At 32.8% G+C, this 21,100-nt stretch overlaps 2 protein-coding genes across 2 annotated transcripts; both read right to left on the bottom strand.

The window, feature by feature from the left end:
* Positions 1–1,671: 1,671 nt before the first annotated feature.
* On the bottom strand, positions 1,672–5,919 carry LOC146531282 (putative odorant receptor 92a). Its single transcript, XM_085198240.1, has 7 exons — positions 5,317–5,919; positions 4,819–5,017; positions 4,184–4,280; positions 3,691–3,795; positions 3,487–3,575; positions 3,118–3,184; positions 1,672–2,815 (listed from the first exon to the last, which is right to left on the bottom strand). Exons 1-7 carry the CDS (start codon positions 5,888–5,890, stop codon positions 2,747–2,749), a joined length of 1,200 nt encoding a protein of 399 aa, XP_085054366.1. The 5' UTR covers positions 5,891–5,919; the 3' UTR covers positions 1,672–2,746.
* A 3,823-nt stretch (positions 5,920–9,742) lies between these two features.
* LOC146531283 (uncharacterized) lies at positions 9,743–10,868 on the bottom strand. Its single transcript, XM_085198541.1, has 2 exons — positions 10,538–10,868; positions 9,743–10,212 (listed from the first exon to the last, which is right to left on the bottom strand). Exons 1-2 carry the CDS (start codon positions 10,793–10,795, stop codon positions 10,042–10,044), a joined length of 429 nt encoding a protein of 142 aa, XP_085054667.1. The 5' UTR covers positions 10,796–10,868; the 3' UTR covers positions 9,743–10,041.
* Positions 10,869–21,100: the final 10,232 nt, after the last annotated feature.

Consider the following 21,100-nt stretch of genomic DNA (forward strand, 5'->3'; position numbering starts at 1 on the left):
ATCCTGCCGCAATCACCTTTAATTTCATTTTTTCGTAACTCGTTTTTGGAGATAATTGCACCAATACGTTTTTTATATGAATCGCACATCATTTGAAAGATAATCGCATAAGGAATTGGAAAATTAAGGGTTGCCAGCTCTCAGTCTGCCGCAAGTCTAGGGTTGCCTGGTTTAAAGATGTCACTAAATGTTAATAATTTGCACTCATGTGTTTTTTTAATGAATTATATATCAAATTAAAGCTTATTTTTTTCTGAACACTATAAAACAGGGTTGCCTGGAAAATTCCTGCCGCAAACTGGGGTTGCCAGCGTTTGAAATATTTTATTCCGGTTCCGTTTGACTATGAGAATAGACGATGAAATGCGCGGTCTGCCCCATGTTTTAAAGTAAAATATTATATAATAGAAGGTCAATCTTAAAATCAATGTTTATTCTAATTGTTCACCTGTTAAATGATGATTTTAATCATATTAAGTACACGTAGAAAACTATTTAAAGATGAAATCATCCTTATTTTTCAAGTAAAATAATGAATGTATAATATTGAGTCTTTGCAAAATCTATTTTCTAAATACTAATATTTATTTAAATTACCATTTTGAAACAACTAAATTATCTAATTAAATAAATGTTTACAAATATCGATCTACTATAAGCTATTAATATACATACATATACATCATGTTTCCTTAATATAATGAAGGGTGACCATTATTGCGGATATTTTTTAAATTAATTATATTGAAAAATATATTTCAATGAACTCTCTGTCTCTCTCTCTCTCTCTTCATCCTCTACTTGTTTGATTTGACAACGCTTGCCGCAACTTTTTTTTTCTCACGCAACTTTTAATAATTTGCATAGGAAAAAAAATATATATATAATAGAATTATAATAAACAAAACTAAGTTAGCAAAGATTAATTCCAAGAAAAACTATTCAACTAATAATAACTATTAAAAAATTATAAATAAAAAATTTCACTAGCAAGAACTTGTCCGTTTATGCTGATAGTTTTTAAGGCATTTAGGTCTGAAAGAATTGTTCTTATAATTATAATAAAGCACAATCACTCCTAACGTCCCTAACTTAGTGTAATCAAAACTGAGGCAACTATCCCACTGCCACAATTGTCTAGATTTTATTCTGTATTAGAAGTTATTTACATAGATAAAAATATATAATATTAAACATTAAAGTATACTTACGTTTTGCATTAGAAAATAATTAAAAAATACTTCTTTATATTTTTGTTTTAAAACAATGAACTTTTTGTAACACTGTAAATGATAACCGTGCATTGTGTCACTATTAAAAAAAATGTCACTGTATTTAAAATTCATTTTTTGGCGAAACAATAGCATAATTTTACACTTTTGGAGAGATTCCTCGTTAAATTCTATCACATTTTCACTCCGGCCGCACAAAAAACACATCTTCATTTTTATCAAGTAAAAACGTCTTTACTCTAAAACGAAAGGTAAGTAACTAAGTAATATGCTCAAAAACAACTCATTTGGCCATCTGCCCTTTTATTGCATTTAGAAACAATACATCTTCGAAAATAATTTTATTGCATGTGGTTTGCTTTGTTTCGCGCTGCAAAATGTTTATCTATAGTAAAAAATAGCGAACTAACTAATTGATATTTGCCTACTCCTGGTCATAAATCGTAAATAGCGTTTATTAGTCGGCATTACTGCCGAATTTTCTTGGAATTAATCTTTGCTAACTTAGTTTTGTTTATTATAATTCTATTATATATATATATTTTTTTCCTATGCAAATTATTAAAAGTTGCGTGAGAAAAAAAAAGTTGCGGCAAGCGTTGTGAAATCAAACAAGTAGAGGATGAAGAGAGAGAGAGAGAGAGAGAGAGACAGAGAGTTCATTGAAATATATTTTTCAATATAATTAATTTAAAAAATATCCGCAATAATGGTCACCCTTCATTATATTAAGGAAACATGATGTATATGTATGTATATTAATAGCTTATAGTAGATCGATATTTGTAAACATTTATTTAATTAGATAATTTAGTTGTTTCAAAATGGTAATTTAAATAAATATTAGTATTTAGAAAATAGATTTTGCAAAGACTCAATATTATACATTCATTATTTTACTTGAAAAATAAGGATGATTTCATCTTTAAATAGTTTTCTACGTGTACTTAATATGATTAAAATCATCATTTAACAGGTGAACAATTAGAATAAACATTGATTTTAAGATTGACCTTCTATTATATAATATTTTACTTTAAAACATGGGGCAGACCGCGCATTTCATCGTCTATTCTCATAGTCAAACGGAACCGGAATAAAATATTTCAAACGCTGGCAACCCCAGTTTGCGGCAGGAATTTTCCAGGCAACCCTGTTTTATAGTGTTCAGAAAAAAATAAGCTTTAATTTGATATATAATTCATTAAAAAAACACATGAGTGCAAATTATTAACATTTAGTGACATCTTTAAACCAGGCAACCCTAGACTTGCGGCAGACTGAGAGCTGGCAACCCTTAATTTTCCAATTCCTTATGCGATTATCTTTCAAATGATGTGCGATTCATATAAAAAACGTATTGGTGCAATTATCTCCAAAAACGAGTTACGAAAAAATGAAATTAAAGGTGATTGCGGCAGGATTCTTCCAGGCAACCCAGGTGTAATCTGTTCTACTAATCATGTATTATTCATTAATATAGGTTTAATTAAGAAAACTCGTTTATGCAGGATTCAACGGCCGGATCCCAGTCTATATATAGTTTTCAATAAGGCAAAATAGGACCAGGCACTACTTAAAATCTGAAATTATTAAAATTAAATTAATTTCTTCTTGCCTTACCATAATCTGTCCTTTTTGAATTTTAAAATGAGAGACCAAAATCGATTTTGAAAAAAAAAAGAAATTTTATTTATCTGCGTGAAGGTATTAAATCTTTTAGTATTTTTTTTAGCTCCACGCTGTATCCCGCATATAGCAGGGTAGGCAGAAGGAATCGGAACCGTCGCGCTAGTCACACGTTTGCGCCCCTGCACCACGACAGCCTCGTTCTAATCTTTTAGTTATATCAATTTAAAATGTATAACTATAAGTTTATACATACGCTCATAAAAGCCTTTAGATTAACTTCAGAGAAACCGAAGGCAGTTAGCTTGCATGGGTTGTCGGTTCTGAAACAATAGCATATAGCAGGATAAGTAGAAGGAACCTAGTGTTAAGACACTCCGATTTTATTTTTCATTACATGATTTTTATCCATATTCTATTAAGTGTGACGCTACGAATCGTATCAAGAACGTAAACACTTACTACGAGCACTACAAAAATACTACTAAACGTTACAAAAACGATAATTTTAGTAATTATTTTGTTTGAAAAAAATCAATCAATCAAAAACTCTTTTGTTTTAATTGTATTAGTCTTTTAAAGAAGCTTCTTGTAAAACACTGTATATTTTAACATTATAATAAACCTTGTTTGTATGATGAGTAAACTCTTAGCTGCCTTAGTGTTGGTGTAATACCATTTACTTTCATATACAGCATTACGGACTTCTGTGCTCTGGAAAATGGAATAAATTTGAAATAATAGAAAATGGAATAAATTTGAAATGATAGAAAATGGAATAAATTTGAAATGATAGAAAATATATTGTGCAATAGAGCTTATTACTTACAGATTCCATCAATAAATCTCCGAAGAAGCACAGCGAAAATATTTGCAACAAGCTTGTAGATAGAAATACTACAAATATTGTAGTAAAAGCTACATTATCTATGGTCTGGAAAAAGTAATAGAAGTAATGAATACTAATATTATAAAATATCAATAACTTTTTATTTTTAACTTCACGCTGTATCTCGCATGTCGCAAGCGAAACACAACGCCGCGCTTTGTCTCGAAGCCAGCGTTGAGCAGTGGGATAACCCGACTTTAAGCATGATGGTTGTGGTCGATTCCCAATCTTAGAAAGGAATTGTTTCATTTCCCTGCTGTGGTATACAAATAACAGCGTCGACTTAATCTTTTTAAAAATTAATGTTTCGGAAAAGAGATCGCGCATTCAATGAGAAACGGAGTGCTTTAACACTAGATTCTCTCTGTCTATCTATATACGGGAAAAAAATCGAAGCAGATAAAATGAAGACAAATATTTTAAAATACGTAACCACAACGTTGAAACCTGTGAAGCATATCAGTACAGAGCTGGAGACGAAGTTATACAACGTAGACTTGGCATAGATGAGCTCCAAACAACCTGTCAAGCTGAAGTGTAGACGGAAAAAAACAATTAATACATACAATACATTATTTACAAACAATACATTATTTAGATCGTAATTAAAATCTAATTTAAAACATTCTTTATTCAAACAGACTTTAGGCAAACATTAGGTAGTGCAAATTCAACACATTTAGTTTTTTTGCATTAAAATTAGATTATTAACGTCAAACCAACGAAGAATATGTGACAACTGCTGATTTCGTTATAGTTTACATGGTTTCTGTGAATTTCAAATTTTAAGGAAGTATTATCTGCGTACAGTACAATATCACATAAATACTTTGCATAAAATGGTACATCGTTAATATAAAGAAGAAATAAAAGGGGGCCTAGAATAGATCCGTGTGGAACTCCCATAATTAGGGGAGATCCAGAACATTTTACATTATTCATAGTAACCTTCTGGATTCTTTGATTTCCATATTGCTATTGATGGGACCATATTGCTATTTTAATAATTCTTATTATATTATTTCATACAATATAAGCACTATAGTTAAAACTGTTAAAAAAAATTACCGTATCAACTCTTGGTGCCACTTCACTAAATTTATAATTTTTTCTTGTAATAGAACCAACTCAGGCTCGGTTAGCTTTCTATTAGATGTGACAATTTCTCTAATATCTTTCTGAAGGAAACGGAACTGGATTCGAAGGTATGTGCAGCAAATGAAGAGTAGGTAGTCGGATACAGAAAGGTTGACAATAACCAGAACCACTAAATTAAATAAGTTATATTATTAACTCATTAATATGAAATGTTAAATAATCGACACATAGGCCAATCGTGGCGCAGGGGCACAAGCGTATGCTGGAGGAAATGGACTTTAATATTTTCTTTTCTCCACTCTGGTGTCGAGGTAAAGCGCGGCAGTCAGTTCCATTCAAAATGTAGTGCTTCTAGAGTTCGGCAGAAAGTCGAGAATGGAGTGTCCTAACATCAAAGATACAGCAGAAAGCTCAAAAGACGTATAATATATCCAAAATAAAAACTAACAACAATAAAATTACACGTACCCGACCAAAACTGATGAACATAAACGTAAGGCCAATACTTTATATCGTAAGAATCGAACGGATATTTAATAAGCAACGGCAAAAACAACTCCACTTCACTCGTTTTTACATATTTATAAGCTATCAAAATGAAAGGGCTCACACAAAAAGTAAGGAGAAGCATCAAGTTTATTATATTAGAGGCCTTCAAAATTGCATGTAAGAAATTAGTTTCTCTTTTTTTTATGTCACTCTCGTCTTTTCTCTTGTTGTCCAGGTCTCGTAATTGATCGATTAAATCTGATACGTGGTCTTCATAGTGGAACATACAAAATGCTTTCAGACTGCATAAAATGGCGAAGGTAATGCAAGGGGCTATGTACGTGAGTTCCACTAAAGTTTTCCCAGTTTGAACACCATCTATAAAGCAGTATACGGCTCCCACTACATCGCTGTTAACGGAAACGAAATTAAAATAGTATATCGAACGGACTATGAGTTTCTCTTTGGTATTTAATTTTTTGCTTTTATAAGTAATTCCGCTTAATGTAAATACAAATTTCACTATTTCTAATGATTTATCAAAGTAAGACATTGTGTTTGCAATGTAAGATGTTATTTTTCTACGCACAAACTATTAGAATACCGGTATGTATATGTTAAGCATATATAATTAAGAGTGCCGTACATATTAATTATCATTAAATTGTAATATTATATTAATTGTCAAGAGGACGCTTATTATATTTTTATTTAAGCGGAAGTAGAAAAAAATCTTTTTTTAATAAATAAATAACATTAAAAGGGAAATCAGAATATATATTATAAAAGTAGAGACAGATGATAACTTTAAAAAAATAAATAAATCAATAAAAAAATGCCAATAAAAATATATAATATATATTTAAATTCTTTTACGTCGGACATTACATCCTTATAATTTTCACTCTCGTTAAGTTTCGTTTAAGTTATTAATAAATCTTTCCGTTATATCACCAAGAAGCGTTGTGTTCACTTTTTTTTTTGTCTTTTTTACCAGTCGGTCACATATATCTTTCCATTATTATTTAGTTATAGTAACTTTATCTGTTATTTTTAATTACCTGAACAAAATTATGTAAATTTGATGATTGTGGGTTTGATTCCTCGAGAGAATGCGTAATTATTATTTCTTGTGTCCCGAAAATTAATCAGGATGTGGAAAACGGAATGTTTTAACAAATTATTCTACTGTTTATAGAGCGAAAGCTAAAAAAAATACACTTAGAACTGTCCTTTATTTCTTTATGCAAGGTACTGCTGTACAATACTGGTATTTAGTACCAGTAATGCTATTAAGTTAAATTAATTATAGTATTTATACACTACTTTCTTTATAATTATTGCAAGTTGTAAATTATCGCTCCTTTTAATATATTATTTACACATTTGTTAGGTTCCCACACAACCCGGGAACTGCTGACGCTGAGCAAGTTTTCGCTGTAAGTTATTTGATCTTCTAGTTTTTACATAGATTGATTATTCAATGTTTTCATTTCTTCGCTCTGGTGTCGAGGTAAAAGCACGGCGTTCAGCCAACGCCACACGCACGCACACGCACACGCATTGCATCGAGAATTCGGTGGAAAGTGGGGAGTGGAGTATCTTAACACTAGGTTCCCTCGTCCCTCCCTGATGCGGAATACAGTGTTAAGCTGAAAAAAAAACACCAGTGCAGTTTTAATTTATGTTAAAAAAACAATTGATAAATTAAGAATCACTCTTATATCCCCACTCAAAGCAGGCCGTGATTATTTTTGTTATAAGTTACTTTGTAATTTTATATACAAATAAAAAAATATTTTCTTAAATATTCATAGTCGGCGGGATACTTGTGTAACGGGCCGGAAGCAACGTCACTTAAATTTCTAAAAAAACGAACGAACGAACGAACGAAACTAATTAAATTTATTTTTTTAAATTTAATTAATTTAAAAGGAACGGGTGGAACTGTCCTGGTGGAATCTACGAGGCAACGTCGCGTATCCATATGCATATCCAAGCATTGATATTTCGGAGTAGACTACATATAACCAGTGAGTAAATTAGAAAATTTTAACTTCTATATTTATAGCCACCTCTTTTAATCACAACAATACAAAATATAATAACATCATGCTAGCAGGCACATGAAAAAAAAGAAGAATAAAAAAATAAATACAATGTCAAAGTGAAAACTGACAATTCGTTTTTATTACATATTTTATTTGCATCCCAAAACATAAAAAAATTGTACGTAAATTAGAAATTCCTTCTTAAGATGCCTTGCCCTACATGCGGTGTTCCTGGCTGCGGCCAAGTAGCTGGCTGTGACTATCCAGGCCAGTTCTGTGGACCATGCTACGGTCAGGTATGCGTGGGTCCATGTGGGAGACCTTTTGGGACGTACAGCTGGCGATTTAGATCTGGTTGCTGCAATTGATAGTGAAATTTTAAGTTAGCAACGTTAAATAAAGTGTGTTAAATTATATTCTTTTTATTATTTTATATTCTAAGGCTATAACAGAATACAATATCTTGACAGACATATTTAGGCTATCACTAGTTCGATGGGCTAGAAATTGTCCTTTGAAAAATGATAATCTGCTTTTACAAAGAATCTGGTGTCTATTTCTGGTCTTTGCTAAGATAAGCTGAAAATATTTCACGAAACATGTTTCCAGGATTTACAATTTACAATGTTAACACATTTTATGTATATTTTTGATTACATTGCTTTTCGAATCTAAAAATAAGAAATTTGAATTGTTTATGTTAAAACGGCTTCAACTGTTCAGAATAAATAGGCACTTTTAGGTCTAGTTTCAGTATTGTTATTTTACGGACTAATGAGAAAAGCGACTTGAGTTCCACCACAATACACAATACCACGAGAATTCGGCGGAAACTGTAAGAACTTAGTGAAAGAACTTAACACTAGATTCCCAGATTCTCTCTGCTTACCTAGAGATAACCCTTACCAAGATAGCGTAAAAATAAAGTAACGGCGTGGTATTTAATTTGACAATTGAAATTCAACAAATCTAGACTCTTTAGAACTATCTAGATTCTAGATTAATTGAACATTTTTAGATAAACATAGGGTAGGTAAGTCTTATCCACAGGTTAAACTCTTTCAATTACTGAACCTCTATAATCAGTTATTTAAAGCTAAAGCCCGACTTTTGTATAATATAATATATTACATGTTATATACATATATTAATTTAATATATAAAGAATTCCTTATTATAAAAGCAAATAAAATAAAGAAATCAGTGAAATCAATATATTTATAAATAAAAAAAAATATTACACGGTAGATCAATTGCACCTAATCACTAAAATTCAACAGAGTATCTTTCGCTTTAGTTGACGAAGCACATCGATCAGCACGAGACCAACGACGGCACTGTTTAACAACATGAGGGATACGGGCACGGTCCACAAGGTCCGCAGGGTCCACATGGCCCACACGGTCCACACGGTCCACACGGGCCGCACGAGGGGCCGCATGGTGAGCAAGGCCCACAGAAGGGTGGACCACAGCATGGCTTGCAGAATCCTGGACATGGGCTACATGGTGAAGCGCATGGAGAGCAGCAAGGGCCACACGGAGGACATGGGCCACATGGGCCGCATGGACCGCATCCGGGAAAGCAGGGACCGCAGGGACCGCAAGGACCGCAGCACGACATGGTTGCTTATATACACTTATATTATTTGGACTTGATAAGAATAACAGTTGTTATACAACTTATTTTATTGATTTTTATTTATACGGTAAATCTTCACTTGGTAAATTTTAATTAAAATTCCAAAATGTATATATTTTTTTTATATTTCGTGTATTCTGTATGACGAAATGTATAATAATGAATGTGATATTTGATATTCGTAAAAATGTCAACTTTTGAGTTCCAAATTCAAATTTATTTGTTTTTCAGTAATTCTTCTTTAAAATATAAGCAGGTTCTATCAGGTTATATTAATATTAATAGGGTTATACCTGAAATGCAAAATTATCATTCGTACGATGCTAATATTATTTTCAATAGCATATTATACAGCAATAATATCATAATATGACGTAGAAAATTATTTCATTACAAAATAAAATTGTTATATTAATTTATTATCAAGAGCAAGCAGCCTTATGTCCACGTTTTTCTATTTTTTTTACTGCTTGGTCGTATATATTTTTTCGTTCTTGCACAGTATACCGAATACAGAAAATAATATTATGAATTAATATGACGATGTTACCAGAACAAGAGATAGAGGCTGGTTGTCGCCATTGAAGTATAAATATGTTTAAGTCGAGCAAGGCATGTACCGCGCTTGACGGGCGACGTCACATCTACGCTATACGAGTATATGAGCACTCACACAAATGCAAAGCTTAGCTTAAACCTTATCTGTTGGATAATATTCTGGTTATGCAGAATGCACGGAGAATATCCGCCTAATAAGCAATCGATTCTTGTAGTCCTCGCCCAAACATAACAGATATAATAAAGGTATTTCGACTATTTTTCCATAAGGGTATGCAAGATTGTAACAAGCGTATATTTAATGAAACTAAGTAATTATAAAAGAAACCACTTTTATTCTTATTTTGTTAAAACACATGTTAGGTATAATACAAAAATCAAAAGATTTGAATAGACGAAGGTTTATATTTGAAATACTTAATATTTATTACATTTTCAATCACTTTACTCCCAGTCAGGGCTTGCTGGCCGCCACACCGTGGCTCAAATGTCGCAGAAATAGACACAATAGCAGATTATATTCGGACGTCGCATTCTGTATCATTTTGAGAGTGACTTCCAACTCTTTCTGGCGCGTGTCCCAGCTTCGGACTACTTCCAGACGTTGATTTAAATCTCGATTAAGCTGGATAAGATATATGTTATATTTAAAGACATGCATATAGTAAACTAGTTTTACATATATATTTTAAAGTATATTTTGCATTTTTTGGGATTTTTACGCAACCTTTTCTGTTTTTGGGCTTCGTTCACATAAATTGGTTTAATTGTTACGTGATAAAAGAATAATAAAATTTATATCTGTCCATTTTAAAAATAGATTTTTAGAGTCTGTAACATAGGAGAAAACGAAAAAACGTACAAATATCACTTCAGAACAGCATCATAACGGCATTTACAAGTTCCGTAATTATCATTTATTGATTCATAATATTCATTATTTGGTCTACCTTCATAATTCGTTGTTCTAAAAGTTTCCTTTGGATCCAGCACAAAACATAGACTATAATTGCCAACAAAACCAATGATCCAGTCAGGAAAAGATCCAATGGGGGTATATCAAATGGGGCCCACGTCTCGGTGACGCTTTTTAATATAATCGGCTCCTCCTGTACTAGAGGATCTGGAACATAGTATTGGGGTACCAGAAGTAATGTCACTAGCGCGACCAAACCCACCAGTCCGTGAGTGCAACCGCCTAGTGGCATTTAATTTTGATGATAATATACTTTTTAATTGCATAAATTATAGAAAAAATGTAAAATCATTGTTAATAAATAAAAAGAAAATATATGTTTACACTGAAAAGCTTTGACAAGTATTTTTTTTTAAATAGTCGATTTGTTGAACTGGCCAGAAGAGTTTGTTTAGATTAATCATTATTGATAATATTCCTTTGTGTATTATGTAAAAAAACTAAAAAAGCTAAATGGTTATTCACCTATTTTACAGATCGCACTAGGCACCTTTATATACCTGTATACCTATGTATAGATCCTTTATATACCTGTACAGACCCTTACAATATAAATTACAACAAAAGTAGTTTATTTCAATTAGAAAAATTATAAGCACTAAATTGTATGAAATAAACAAAAATACATACTTACAAAATAATCTAAAACTGTTAGCAATTACGTTGGTTTTTGTGTAGTGGTTTTCCAGCTAATTTCTCGCGATAAAATTAAAAACGTGATATGTATTACTGGTATTATGATCTCATACCTCACTATCAGGAAATTTTCAAACTATATTAAAAAAGCGATTAATGTTTGTGTTTTTTCCAAACAGATCATCCTTTTATTCTGTTTTAATTTATATATAATTCTAGTACCTACCATCAGTGGTTATATTATTTACTTTAACTATTATTTTCTTGTTAAAATATTTAACAGAAGTTGATATATTTTATAGAGATTGGAGTAGGTATGTGGAAAAACTCTCTATAAGTGATACTGTTCTCCGACTTTAAATATTAACATGGGTCGATGGTTGAAGCTTTTGCATTTTATATTAGTCAACTAAAAAAGCATTTTTGTAAAGAAGCTTTTATTTATTTTTAAATGAGAAAAAGTTGAGCTAAAATTAAAATAGTAAAACTTGAATTAAAGCTTGTTTTTAAAAAGTTTTGTTTTAAATCAATATTATTTTTCACTCTATAGTTTTCTCCTAATTACACTGTGTTTTAGTTTATATTTTGTATCTCTAAATGTTAACGAATAACAAGGGGCGCGAGTTCAAATCCCTACCTACCTGCCTAGCCTGCTATGTGCAGGATACAGCGTGTCATCAGAAAGTGGGGGACGGAAGTGTTTTAACACTAGGCGCAGAAGTTTACTAAAAAAGGAATTGAATTGTGGTAAGGGTAACTAAAATAAGGTATTTAATATTATGGACCTTGTATAATTTACAAAGGTGATGTGGCTTTATGTTGCAATATCTTGTGTGAGTCAGTGATGCATCACTACAATTAATTTAATATAATCTGTGGGATGCAGCTAATTTTATTATGCATTGCGAAGGCGGAAGGTTAATTTACTGACAGCGACTACTGCCACTATAAGATTTATAATACAATAACAATATTAGAAAATATGTTTTGAGGCCAGTTAGGGCGCAGGGGCACAGGCTTGCGATTGTAAATGTGACAGGTTATGGGTTCTATTCCTACTCGAGGAAATGTAATATTTAATATTTTCGATTTGGTGTGAAGGAAAAGCGCGGCTTTGAGTCCGCTACTCAACAATGCCTCTAGAATTCGATGAAAAATGGGGAACGAGGTGTATTTGCACAAGGTTCCCTCTGCCTACCCTTCTGTGTCAGGGATAAAAAAAAGAACAAAATTTTTATCGTCAGAATTTATTCTGCAAACTATTTACCATTGTATATCTTCGATATACGGCTAGTTTCAATTTCGCAAAAAAGGTTCTTAAATGGTTCTAAAAAAGAGTTCAAAGAAGGTCGATTTTTTAACTTTTAGATCCTACAAAGATCTAACAAAAAAAAATATACTTAAATTCTATTTAAAGTTATTTACTTAACAAAATTCCATCTAACCCAATATATAAATTTTATTTCCTAATACATGAACACGTCTTAATTAACTGCAGGAAGCGCCGAAAGATACGAGAAAAAGTGGTTGCGGAAAAATTTTATGGCATACACGGTTTCGCCAGTGCATACTTAACCTAATAAAGAAGTAAGGAAATGGTTGACAAGCCTCAAGAAAATATATATTCAGTGAAATATTACTATTTTTTTTTAGTTTCTGTTGTATCACTCCAGTAGTAGGTAGTAAGTAGTAACTTTCCACCAATTTCTGAGAGCATAGCGTGTTGAGTTTTAGAACTTAAAGTGAAAAATAATTATTTAATATTTTCATAAATATTAAATATTTTTATTTTATTTAATAGGAAGCCAACGTTGTATACAATAATAATTCAAACGCTAAAAACAAAAACAATCTTACGCGAGTTCGACATTAATTGTATACCCCACTTACAGGCTAACTTGACATGTATAAATAAAAAAAAAACAATAGAAAACAAACACAATACAAATCATTCTACACTAACATTACTTACACTTAAAAAAAAAATATATTAGAAATAAAAAACTTATACTATAAAAGTTTTTCATTTGCTCGAGTGGGAATCGAACTCGCAACTTGCGTTTTGCGTTTATTACAGTCACACGTTTCTGCTTTTTCACCAGTACAGGCATAAAACTCAAACTACATACCTATATAACATAAATGGCGATAGACCTTTTTTCTCAAACATCACATGTTAATTTTGTACCGTGTAATTAAACTTTTTTTACTTACATTTATTACAAGTAAAACTGTTAAGTAACACACGTTTTTACCATTTAAGAGAGGCATTGCTAAACTGCTGAGTTTTTACGTGTCCATTTTAGTTGAATATACCTATATGGTAATTTAAGCCAGTCGTGATGTACGGACACAAGGGTGTGATTGTAATCGCGATAGGTTGTGGATTCGATTTGAGTCGAGGATAGGAAAAATATTTAATTTCTCGTTTTGTTTGCTCGCTCTGGTGTGCGGGATACTGCGTGAAGCTGATTTATTTAATATCTTATTTCATTACTATATACCTATTAAGTTTAAAATAAGACTTAACTAAAATAAACACAAGACAAAGTTCCTAAGATATCCTATTACAGGAATATGCAAATCACCAGTTTCTATTACATTTTCAATTAACGTTGCAACATTCACTCGCTATTTCTCGCTAAGTTATAATGAGAACGTGATTTCTAGGTAGACATAAAGTAAGTGTCGGTAACAAATATTCTTTTTTTTTTTAGTTTCTCGCTGTATCCCGCAAGTAGCACGGTAGGCAGACGGAGCCTAGTGGTAAGACATACCGCTCCCCGCTTTCCGCCGAATTCTGGAGGCATTGCGTGTTTAGTGACGGAACTTAACGCCGCGCTTTGCTTTAGCAGATATTATTTTAATATTCAAATTAATAAAAAAGTTATAAAAAAGCCAAACTAATAATAAAGAATTAATATATGTTTATACAGAGAGAACTTTACTTCTCTGTAATTTCCCTTATAATAATACGAAATCTTTAAATTAAATTAGCTAAGAGCTTTCTTTTCTAACGATGCTGAAGGCGAAGGACCGCGAGCTCTATCGCACCCTGGGAGAGACCTATGTCCTGCACAGCACCCTTGGATTGATTGATTGATGTAGCTCCTTTTGAAATTGCTGATAGGGCCTAGGGCGTCCCCTGCGGGACTCGAATCTAGGCTTGCGGGCATCGATGGGCTGTGAACACGAGACCATTGTCGCGCAGAAGTGTTGTGTGTGCAATCTTCTTTTCAAGGAAATATATTTAGATTATTTTGATTTCTTTGCTTTGTCAGTCTGTGTCATAAATAAAAATAACTCTGACGGAGAGCGGAAAAAAAAGAAAACAAAGACGGAGACAGTTCTCTCGTGATACTAGATGCTCTCCGAGTGTAAAACTGAGCCATATTGTGTATAATTTTTCATACATTACTAACACCGAAATAAAAAAAGTTAAGGAAAAAGAAAATAATGATTCTATAATAGTAATGATTTCATAGTAGCATATTATAAATAGCGAGAAAGGGAAGAGTTGTGTGAGGAAATTATCTTCTAATGGCGAACGTTCTAAAGACATCAAGATCTTAAGAAAACATTATTCACACGTTCTCGAGACATTATGTATACAAAATGTATCATATATTTAGATTTTATCACATAAATACAAGTAAAAAATATAATAGTAGATGCTTTTAAGTACTTTCTGATTATATTGCAAAAAGTAACAAAATAAAATTATTTTCTTCGTCTCACGTCACTTCGTGTAAATTGCGATGGGCGTGAAATTATTTAAATAAATAAATAAAAATCCATTAAAAATCCATTAGGCCGTCGTGGCGCAGCGGCACAAGGGTGTGACTGTAACGCGACGGTTGTGGGTTCGATCCCCACTCGAGGAAGTGAAATATTTATTTACGGTTATATTTCCATTTCTTCGCTCTGGTGTAGAGGCAAAGCGCGGGGTTCAGTTCTGCCACTCAACACACAATTCCTCCAGAATTCGGCAGAAAGTGAGCAGTGTCTTAAATAAAAGTAATTTTAAAAATTCCATAATACCACCTACACCAATAAATGAATACAGAAATGTAAATTAAAAGTTAAATCGCTAACTTTACACTTAGAAACATGTGACAAATAGAATAAGCAATTGGAAATTGTGCAAAAATATCGACGCCATTATATGATTCCGCGAAGCGAACGTTCCCGGTAACCCTGGTTAGAAACTGCGGAGGATAACTTCTAAGAAATATTGGTTTTAATAACAACTCCCCTTAATGATTCAGTATAAATTGCATTAAAGTCACCGAGTCCACTTTTAGAGATTAACTTGTTTTTTTTTTTAGTTCACGTTTTATAATCTTCTTAGAAATCATTTTATTTTCAATATATTGCCTATAGACTTTACTTTAATCTAATTAAATATGTCTATTTCTAGGTATTTACAATTTCCAACTTATGCAGCTTATGAGCTGTATGCTGCACACAGCAGGGTAGGCATAATTGAAGGGCGAGACATAGGTGAACAATTGGAAATGTAAATATTTACCTGCACCATGACTGGCCGACATTTAAATGTTAACACGCAACGCCTCCATATTCAGCGGAAAATGGGGAACGGAGTGTGGTTTTCACCCGACTGGTTTCAAGGCGACGGATCGGCCAAGAAAAATTCTAGGCCGATCTTCTATGCTACTCAACAATAAGTACCCTCTGCATATCCTGCTTTTTGCGGGATACAGCGTGGAGCTGATTTTTATTAACCTTTGGTTAAAATATAAAAAAAGTTTAAACCGCGCGCGTAAGCAAAACCGCGTTTGAGCCTCTAGTATTAAATAATAAAAGCACCTGCACGTATCTGTGCGACGGAAGTACATTTTAGTCTCAACATCAGATAGCGACAGGAAGTAAGTTGATGTAAGGAAGATATGCTTTGCGAGTCACACTTTAAAATATTATTCTATAATAAGAACAACATTTTTGTATTATTTCATATACATAATTTAAATTTTATAAACTTTTATTTCAAAATGCTTAATTTTAAAGAACTTTTGAAGAAGGCAGCGTTTTTAAGTTTATTGACATTTAACTTATTAGTAATTTTGTATATTGTTGTTTAGTTGAAAAAATAAATACTTAACTCTGTACTTCTACAAAAATAACTAAATATCTGCTCAAAGCAAAACAAAGAAAAACGTGTTTTAATACTAGATATGTAACGTCAACAATTTTATTTCAATTGAAATAAAACAACTCATTTGTCCTCATAAAATCAAATTCTTCGATGCTTCTTTATAAATTAGGCAATGAATATTGATACGATTTTTATTATAAGTTAAATAGTTTTGTATTACTGGTACCTATTTATTAACTGTAAGCAATATGCTTTTTGAGGTCAGTCGTCTCGCAGGGGGACAAGCGTGTGACTGTAACGCGATGGTTGTGGGGTCGATTCCCAATCGAGGATATGAAGTATTTAATATTTTCATCTCCTGGCTCTTGTAACGAGGCAAAGCGCGGCGTTGAGTTCCGCCACTCAATGCCCCGATTCAAAATTCAAATGAGAGCGACGATATAATAATAATGATTTTCCCCACAGTAACGAATCGAATCTACAATCGTTGTATCTGCAATCAGATACTGTACTCAAAAAAGAATAATTAAATAATAAAATACTTTCATATTACGCTACTCGTGGTTTAGCATTTCATAACATTCTCAGATCATGTTTAAACGCAATAAATTTGTTAAACGTATAAATAATTATTTAAAAGAAATCTTTGTTTACTATTATTCAAGTAATTTATATTGTTATTATTATGTTAGTTGGAAGCGGCATTATAATTGTTTTTGTATGTAATTCTATGTAATTATATTCTTAGGAAAGCTTTTCAATAATATGTCAAAGTAAAAACATTGTCGAGTTAAACGATTAACATACAAAAAAGGCAAAACAACGTAAGTACAAACTATTCTTCTTTATTATTATGTTAATTTATATAATACTTTTTTATATCAGTCGTGGCGTAGGGGCATAAGCGGGTGCGACTGTAGACGCCACTGATCGTGGGTTCGATTCCCCTTTGAGGGAATGAAATATTTATATTATGGTAGTCAATGCTTCCATAACGCGGCGGAAAGAATGAAACGGAGTGTCTTAACACTATGTTGCCTCTAACAAAGAAAATATAGTGCCTTTGCCTGCATCTACAGCATAAGCTAAAAAATATTTATTTTTAAATTCCTATTTAGATTAATGCAACTCACATTTTCATATAACTTTGACTTTCTTTTAAAGTACCTACGGACGCGTCAGAATTTAAACTTTAGCCTCGTTTCGGCAAAATATGATATAATAAATAGCATCACCTTCACATTCTCCCCGAATTATGGAGGCATTGCGTGTTGAGTGGTTGTACTCAGCGCTGCTTAGCTTAGCTTAGCGCTGCTTAGAGCGCAGAAATGAAAATATAAATTTAAATAAATATTTCATTTTCTCGAATGGGGGTCGAATCCACATCAAGTCGCGTTTATTTTTAGCGTGCCCAGAAGCGTATAGATTTGGTGGGTGTGTGTATGTTTGCTGGACTTTAGCTTGGAAAAAATGTAAATGCTGTTTTTTTTGTGTTGATGTTCTGGGGTGGGTACTAGACTATTCTGGGGTGGGCGCAGACCACGCTGCCGCTCCCTTCCCACGCCCATGAATCACCCACTTGTACTCCTGCGCCACGACTAGCCTCAAATTCATTGTTTTGCCAATAATGGAGCTTACCTATATATAGGCACTACATCTCCAGCTCCACCTACGTGCTTTCAAATCGAGTATATTTCATAGAATCCTCAAATGCAGGGGTCGGGGCCTTCTACGAAAGCTCTCACAATAATAATGTTTACTAAAGGTTCCACGTGTGTTCTAAATTCGTTATATTTTATGGAATAACGGAACATCTGCTTGTTCCGTTGTGATATTTCATGTTATTACGTTTAGTGATGTATAAATTGGATCATATTTGATAATGTTCTTTTTGCAAATTTTGTCACTTATATAAAGGTAGAAGACAGATAGTTATCATTATATTTTTCATATTGTGAATCTTTTTTTAGAGCTTTAGGCTGTATTCTGGACATAGACGAAGACAGAGTGCGGCGTTGAATTTCGCAAGTGAACACACAACGCTGCCAGAATTCGGCGAAACGCTTTTCCAGAAACGAAAGTGTCTTAATGCGAACGGAGTGTCTTAACACTAGGCTCCCTCTACCCTGCTTCATGAGGGATACAGCGTGAAATTGATAAAAAAAATAACTTAGTATTCGCTTACTCATTCATTGGAATTTCAAAACAGTATTGGCAACATTACATATCTACATGAGGAATAAACATTAGAATTTCAAGTAGTATAACTACTACCGGATCCGTATAAGTAATATATAAATCAAATATGTTTCAATTAAGCATTTATGTTTGGCTATATGGTCTATATATATATTTTAGCTGGTTCTGGTATTTGCTAATTGCTTAGTTAACTTATCCCTATATGGTTAGAGTTAACTATTTAATGACGACAAATTCCTTTTGGTATACTCGTAAATCATAAAAACCAATATTTGACGCCAATATGCCCTAGATTTCCCATATTTGACATATAAAATATTATTAATAATTTCTTAAAAGCCGTTGCACAGTGGTACAAGCGTGTGTGTGGGAAACGTGAGGGTTATGGGTTCAATATGCACTAGGATGGATGAATTATTAATGTTTTCATTTCTGTGTTCTGGTAGTGAAGCGCGGCGTTAAGTTTCGTCATTTGACACGCAATGCATCAGAATTTGGCGGAATGTTTTAAAACTAAGTCTCCACCTCTGCATTTCCTGGTATATGCGGGATGCCCGTGAAACTGAGAAAAAAAATAGCAATTCTTGTTGATGACATATGAATAATAATAAATAGAAAACATTTTCAATTCGATATTACTTTAAAAGTGCTGGCAGTTAGAACTGTCTGTCAATCGAAAAAAAAGAAGAAAGCAGAAATTAATTTACATAATGAAAATAGAAGCAAAAGTTTGTCAATAATATATATGTAGTATTCAAATTTCGTTTATAAAATATCCAAATAGAAATTTCAATAGAATTTTCTAGAACAAAATCTAAATTTTAAAATGCCTGTTTACTATGGTGGTTACGTGGGAGGACCCCAAGGTGGCGGCTACTGCTTGTTTTCTCAGGCTTGTGGCCCCAGCGGATGTTGCGGGCCTTGTCCAGGGCCAGGGCCATGCTGCAGTTATCCTTGTTAATTAGGTAGGGGGTAATTATATTATTTATTAGTTACAAATTATAATATTATAGGAGGTTGTTGTGGTGGGAGTATAAAGTGCAACGCGATGGTTGACAGCTCGATTCCTACTAGGGAATGATATTATTCTTAATATTTTTATTACCTCGCTCTGGCACCAAGGCAAAGAGCGGTGGAGAGTTCCGCCCTCATGCGCAGTACCTCAAGAAATCGGGGGAAAGTGGAGAACGGCAATATTTTAACGGGGGACGAAGTGTCTTATCACTTGGTTTCCTATTCAAATATTCTAAAGGCAAATTTTCATGTAATTTTTTCTTTGAACGTCCACCGAATCGAAAATAAACGAAATTGATATAAACAGTTTCTTATCCTTTTCAATATTCTCAAAACGTACTTAAAATTTTAATAGATTAGTTTTATATTTTACATAATTTTTACAGATTTACAGTAAAGGACAGGCGAGGTGTTGGCCATACCGTTATTTTCAAAAAAATCATACTTCGAAGACCTGCACAGGGAAAAATAAAAATTCTGTTTCAATAAAATATTATTAACTGTAAAAAAATAATACTGCCTTTTATTATTGTTCAATAAATATACATTATATACATATTTCTTTAGAATACGAACGAATGTTGCCTTTTTTCTTAGTAAATACTTAATGTACAGTATACATATCAAGTAACTTGTAAAAAATTGTAAAAATGTTTTCATACAAATTTGTCCTTTATGCCATTATTTAATGTGTCTAAAATGGCGTGAATAATTACGTGAACGTTGGTGGTGTGGTCGAAATGCGGGTAATTTACAGTGTTTCCGGTGCTCTTCCACGGAACTGAGCACAACGCGTTCACCGTACATTTTCATTGCAGTGAAACATTTTAATTTGTTTGTATAATAATTTTTTATATATTTTTTTTATATTGCGAAGTATTTTTTTGCTGTTTTTTTAGGGTCCTTCTTAATTTGGATGTAGCAGGGTAGATAGGGAACCTAGCGTTGTACTACGATTTCTATTTCCCACTTGAATCATTGCGTGTTGAGTGGTGGAATTAAACTTTATCTTTGTGGACAAACCCATTTCTAATTTCCCCCTACTTCAAAGACAATATATCCAGTATAATAAGTCTAGAGTAGTATAATTCTCCAAATGTTTGAGGCACTACGTGTTGAGTGGCGAAATTCCACGCTGGGCTTTTTGCCTAAGTGCCAGAGCGAAGAAATGAAAATATTAATAAATAGTAATTTATTATTTATTTACGTTTATATTTCCATTTTTTCCATCTGGTGTCGAGGCAAAGCGCGGCGTAGCGTTCTGCCACTCAACACGCAATGCCTCCAGAATTCGGCAGAAAGTGGGGAACGGAGTGTCTTAACATTAGTCACTATCTCTCTGCCTACCCTGCTGTATGGGGATACAGCGTAACGCTAATTATTTTTTTGAAAATCCTCCGAGTGGGGATCGGGGAGTTTTGCCCCAGAGCCACGACTGGCCTAGTAAAATAATAAAATTAAGTAAATAGCTAAATTATTGCAAGTTGTTACACTACTCACGGACTTGAAGTATCTGATTTAACCGGCGGGTGTTATTAATCATCTTCTCGGAATATTGCAGCAATATTAAAT

Source organism: Heliconius melpomene, chromosome 15 (assembly GCF_056956725.1).
Source record: "Heliconius melpomene rosina isolate 202511_hmr_F chromosome 15, ASM5695672v1, whole genome shotgun sequence".
Classification (NCBI taxonomy): Eukaryota; Metazoa; Arthropoda; class Insecta; order Lepidoptera; family Nymphalidae; genus Heliconius; species Heliconius melpomene.

Bases quoted from the DNA above. Each gene is read 5' to 3' on its own strand.
- LOC146531282 (XM_085198240.1), bottom strand. From the start codon at position 5,890: ATGTCTTACTTTGATAAATCATTAGAAATAGTGAAATTTGTATTTACA. The intron at 3,576-3,690 runs GTAAGTAATAAG...TCCATTTTCCAG, and splicing joins GAGATTTATTGATGGAATCT to AGCACAGAAGTCCGTAATGC. The intron at 2,816-3,117 runs GTATGTATAAAC...TAATAATTTCAG, and splicing joins ATCTAAAGGCTTTTATGAGC to ATTTTAAGTAGTGCCTGGTC.
- LOC146531283 (XM_085198541.1), bottom strand. From the start codon at position 10,795: ATGCCACTAGGCGGTTGCACTCACGGACTGGTGGGTTTGGTCGCGCTA. The intron at 10,213-10,537 runs GTAGACCAAATA...TATCTTATCCAG, and splicing joins TAGAACAACGAATTATGAAG to CTTAATCGAGATTTAAATCA.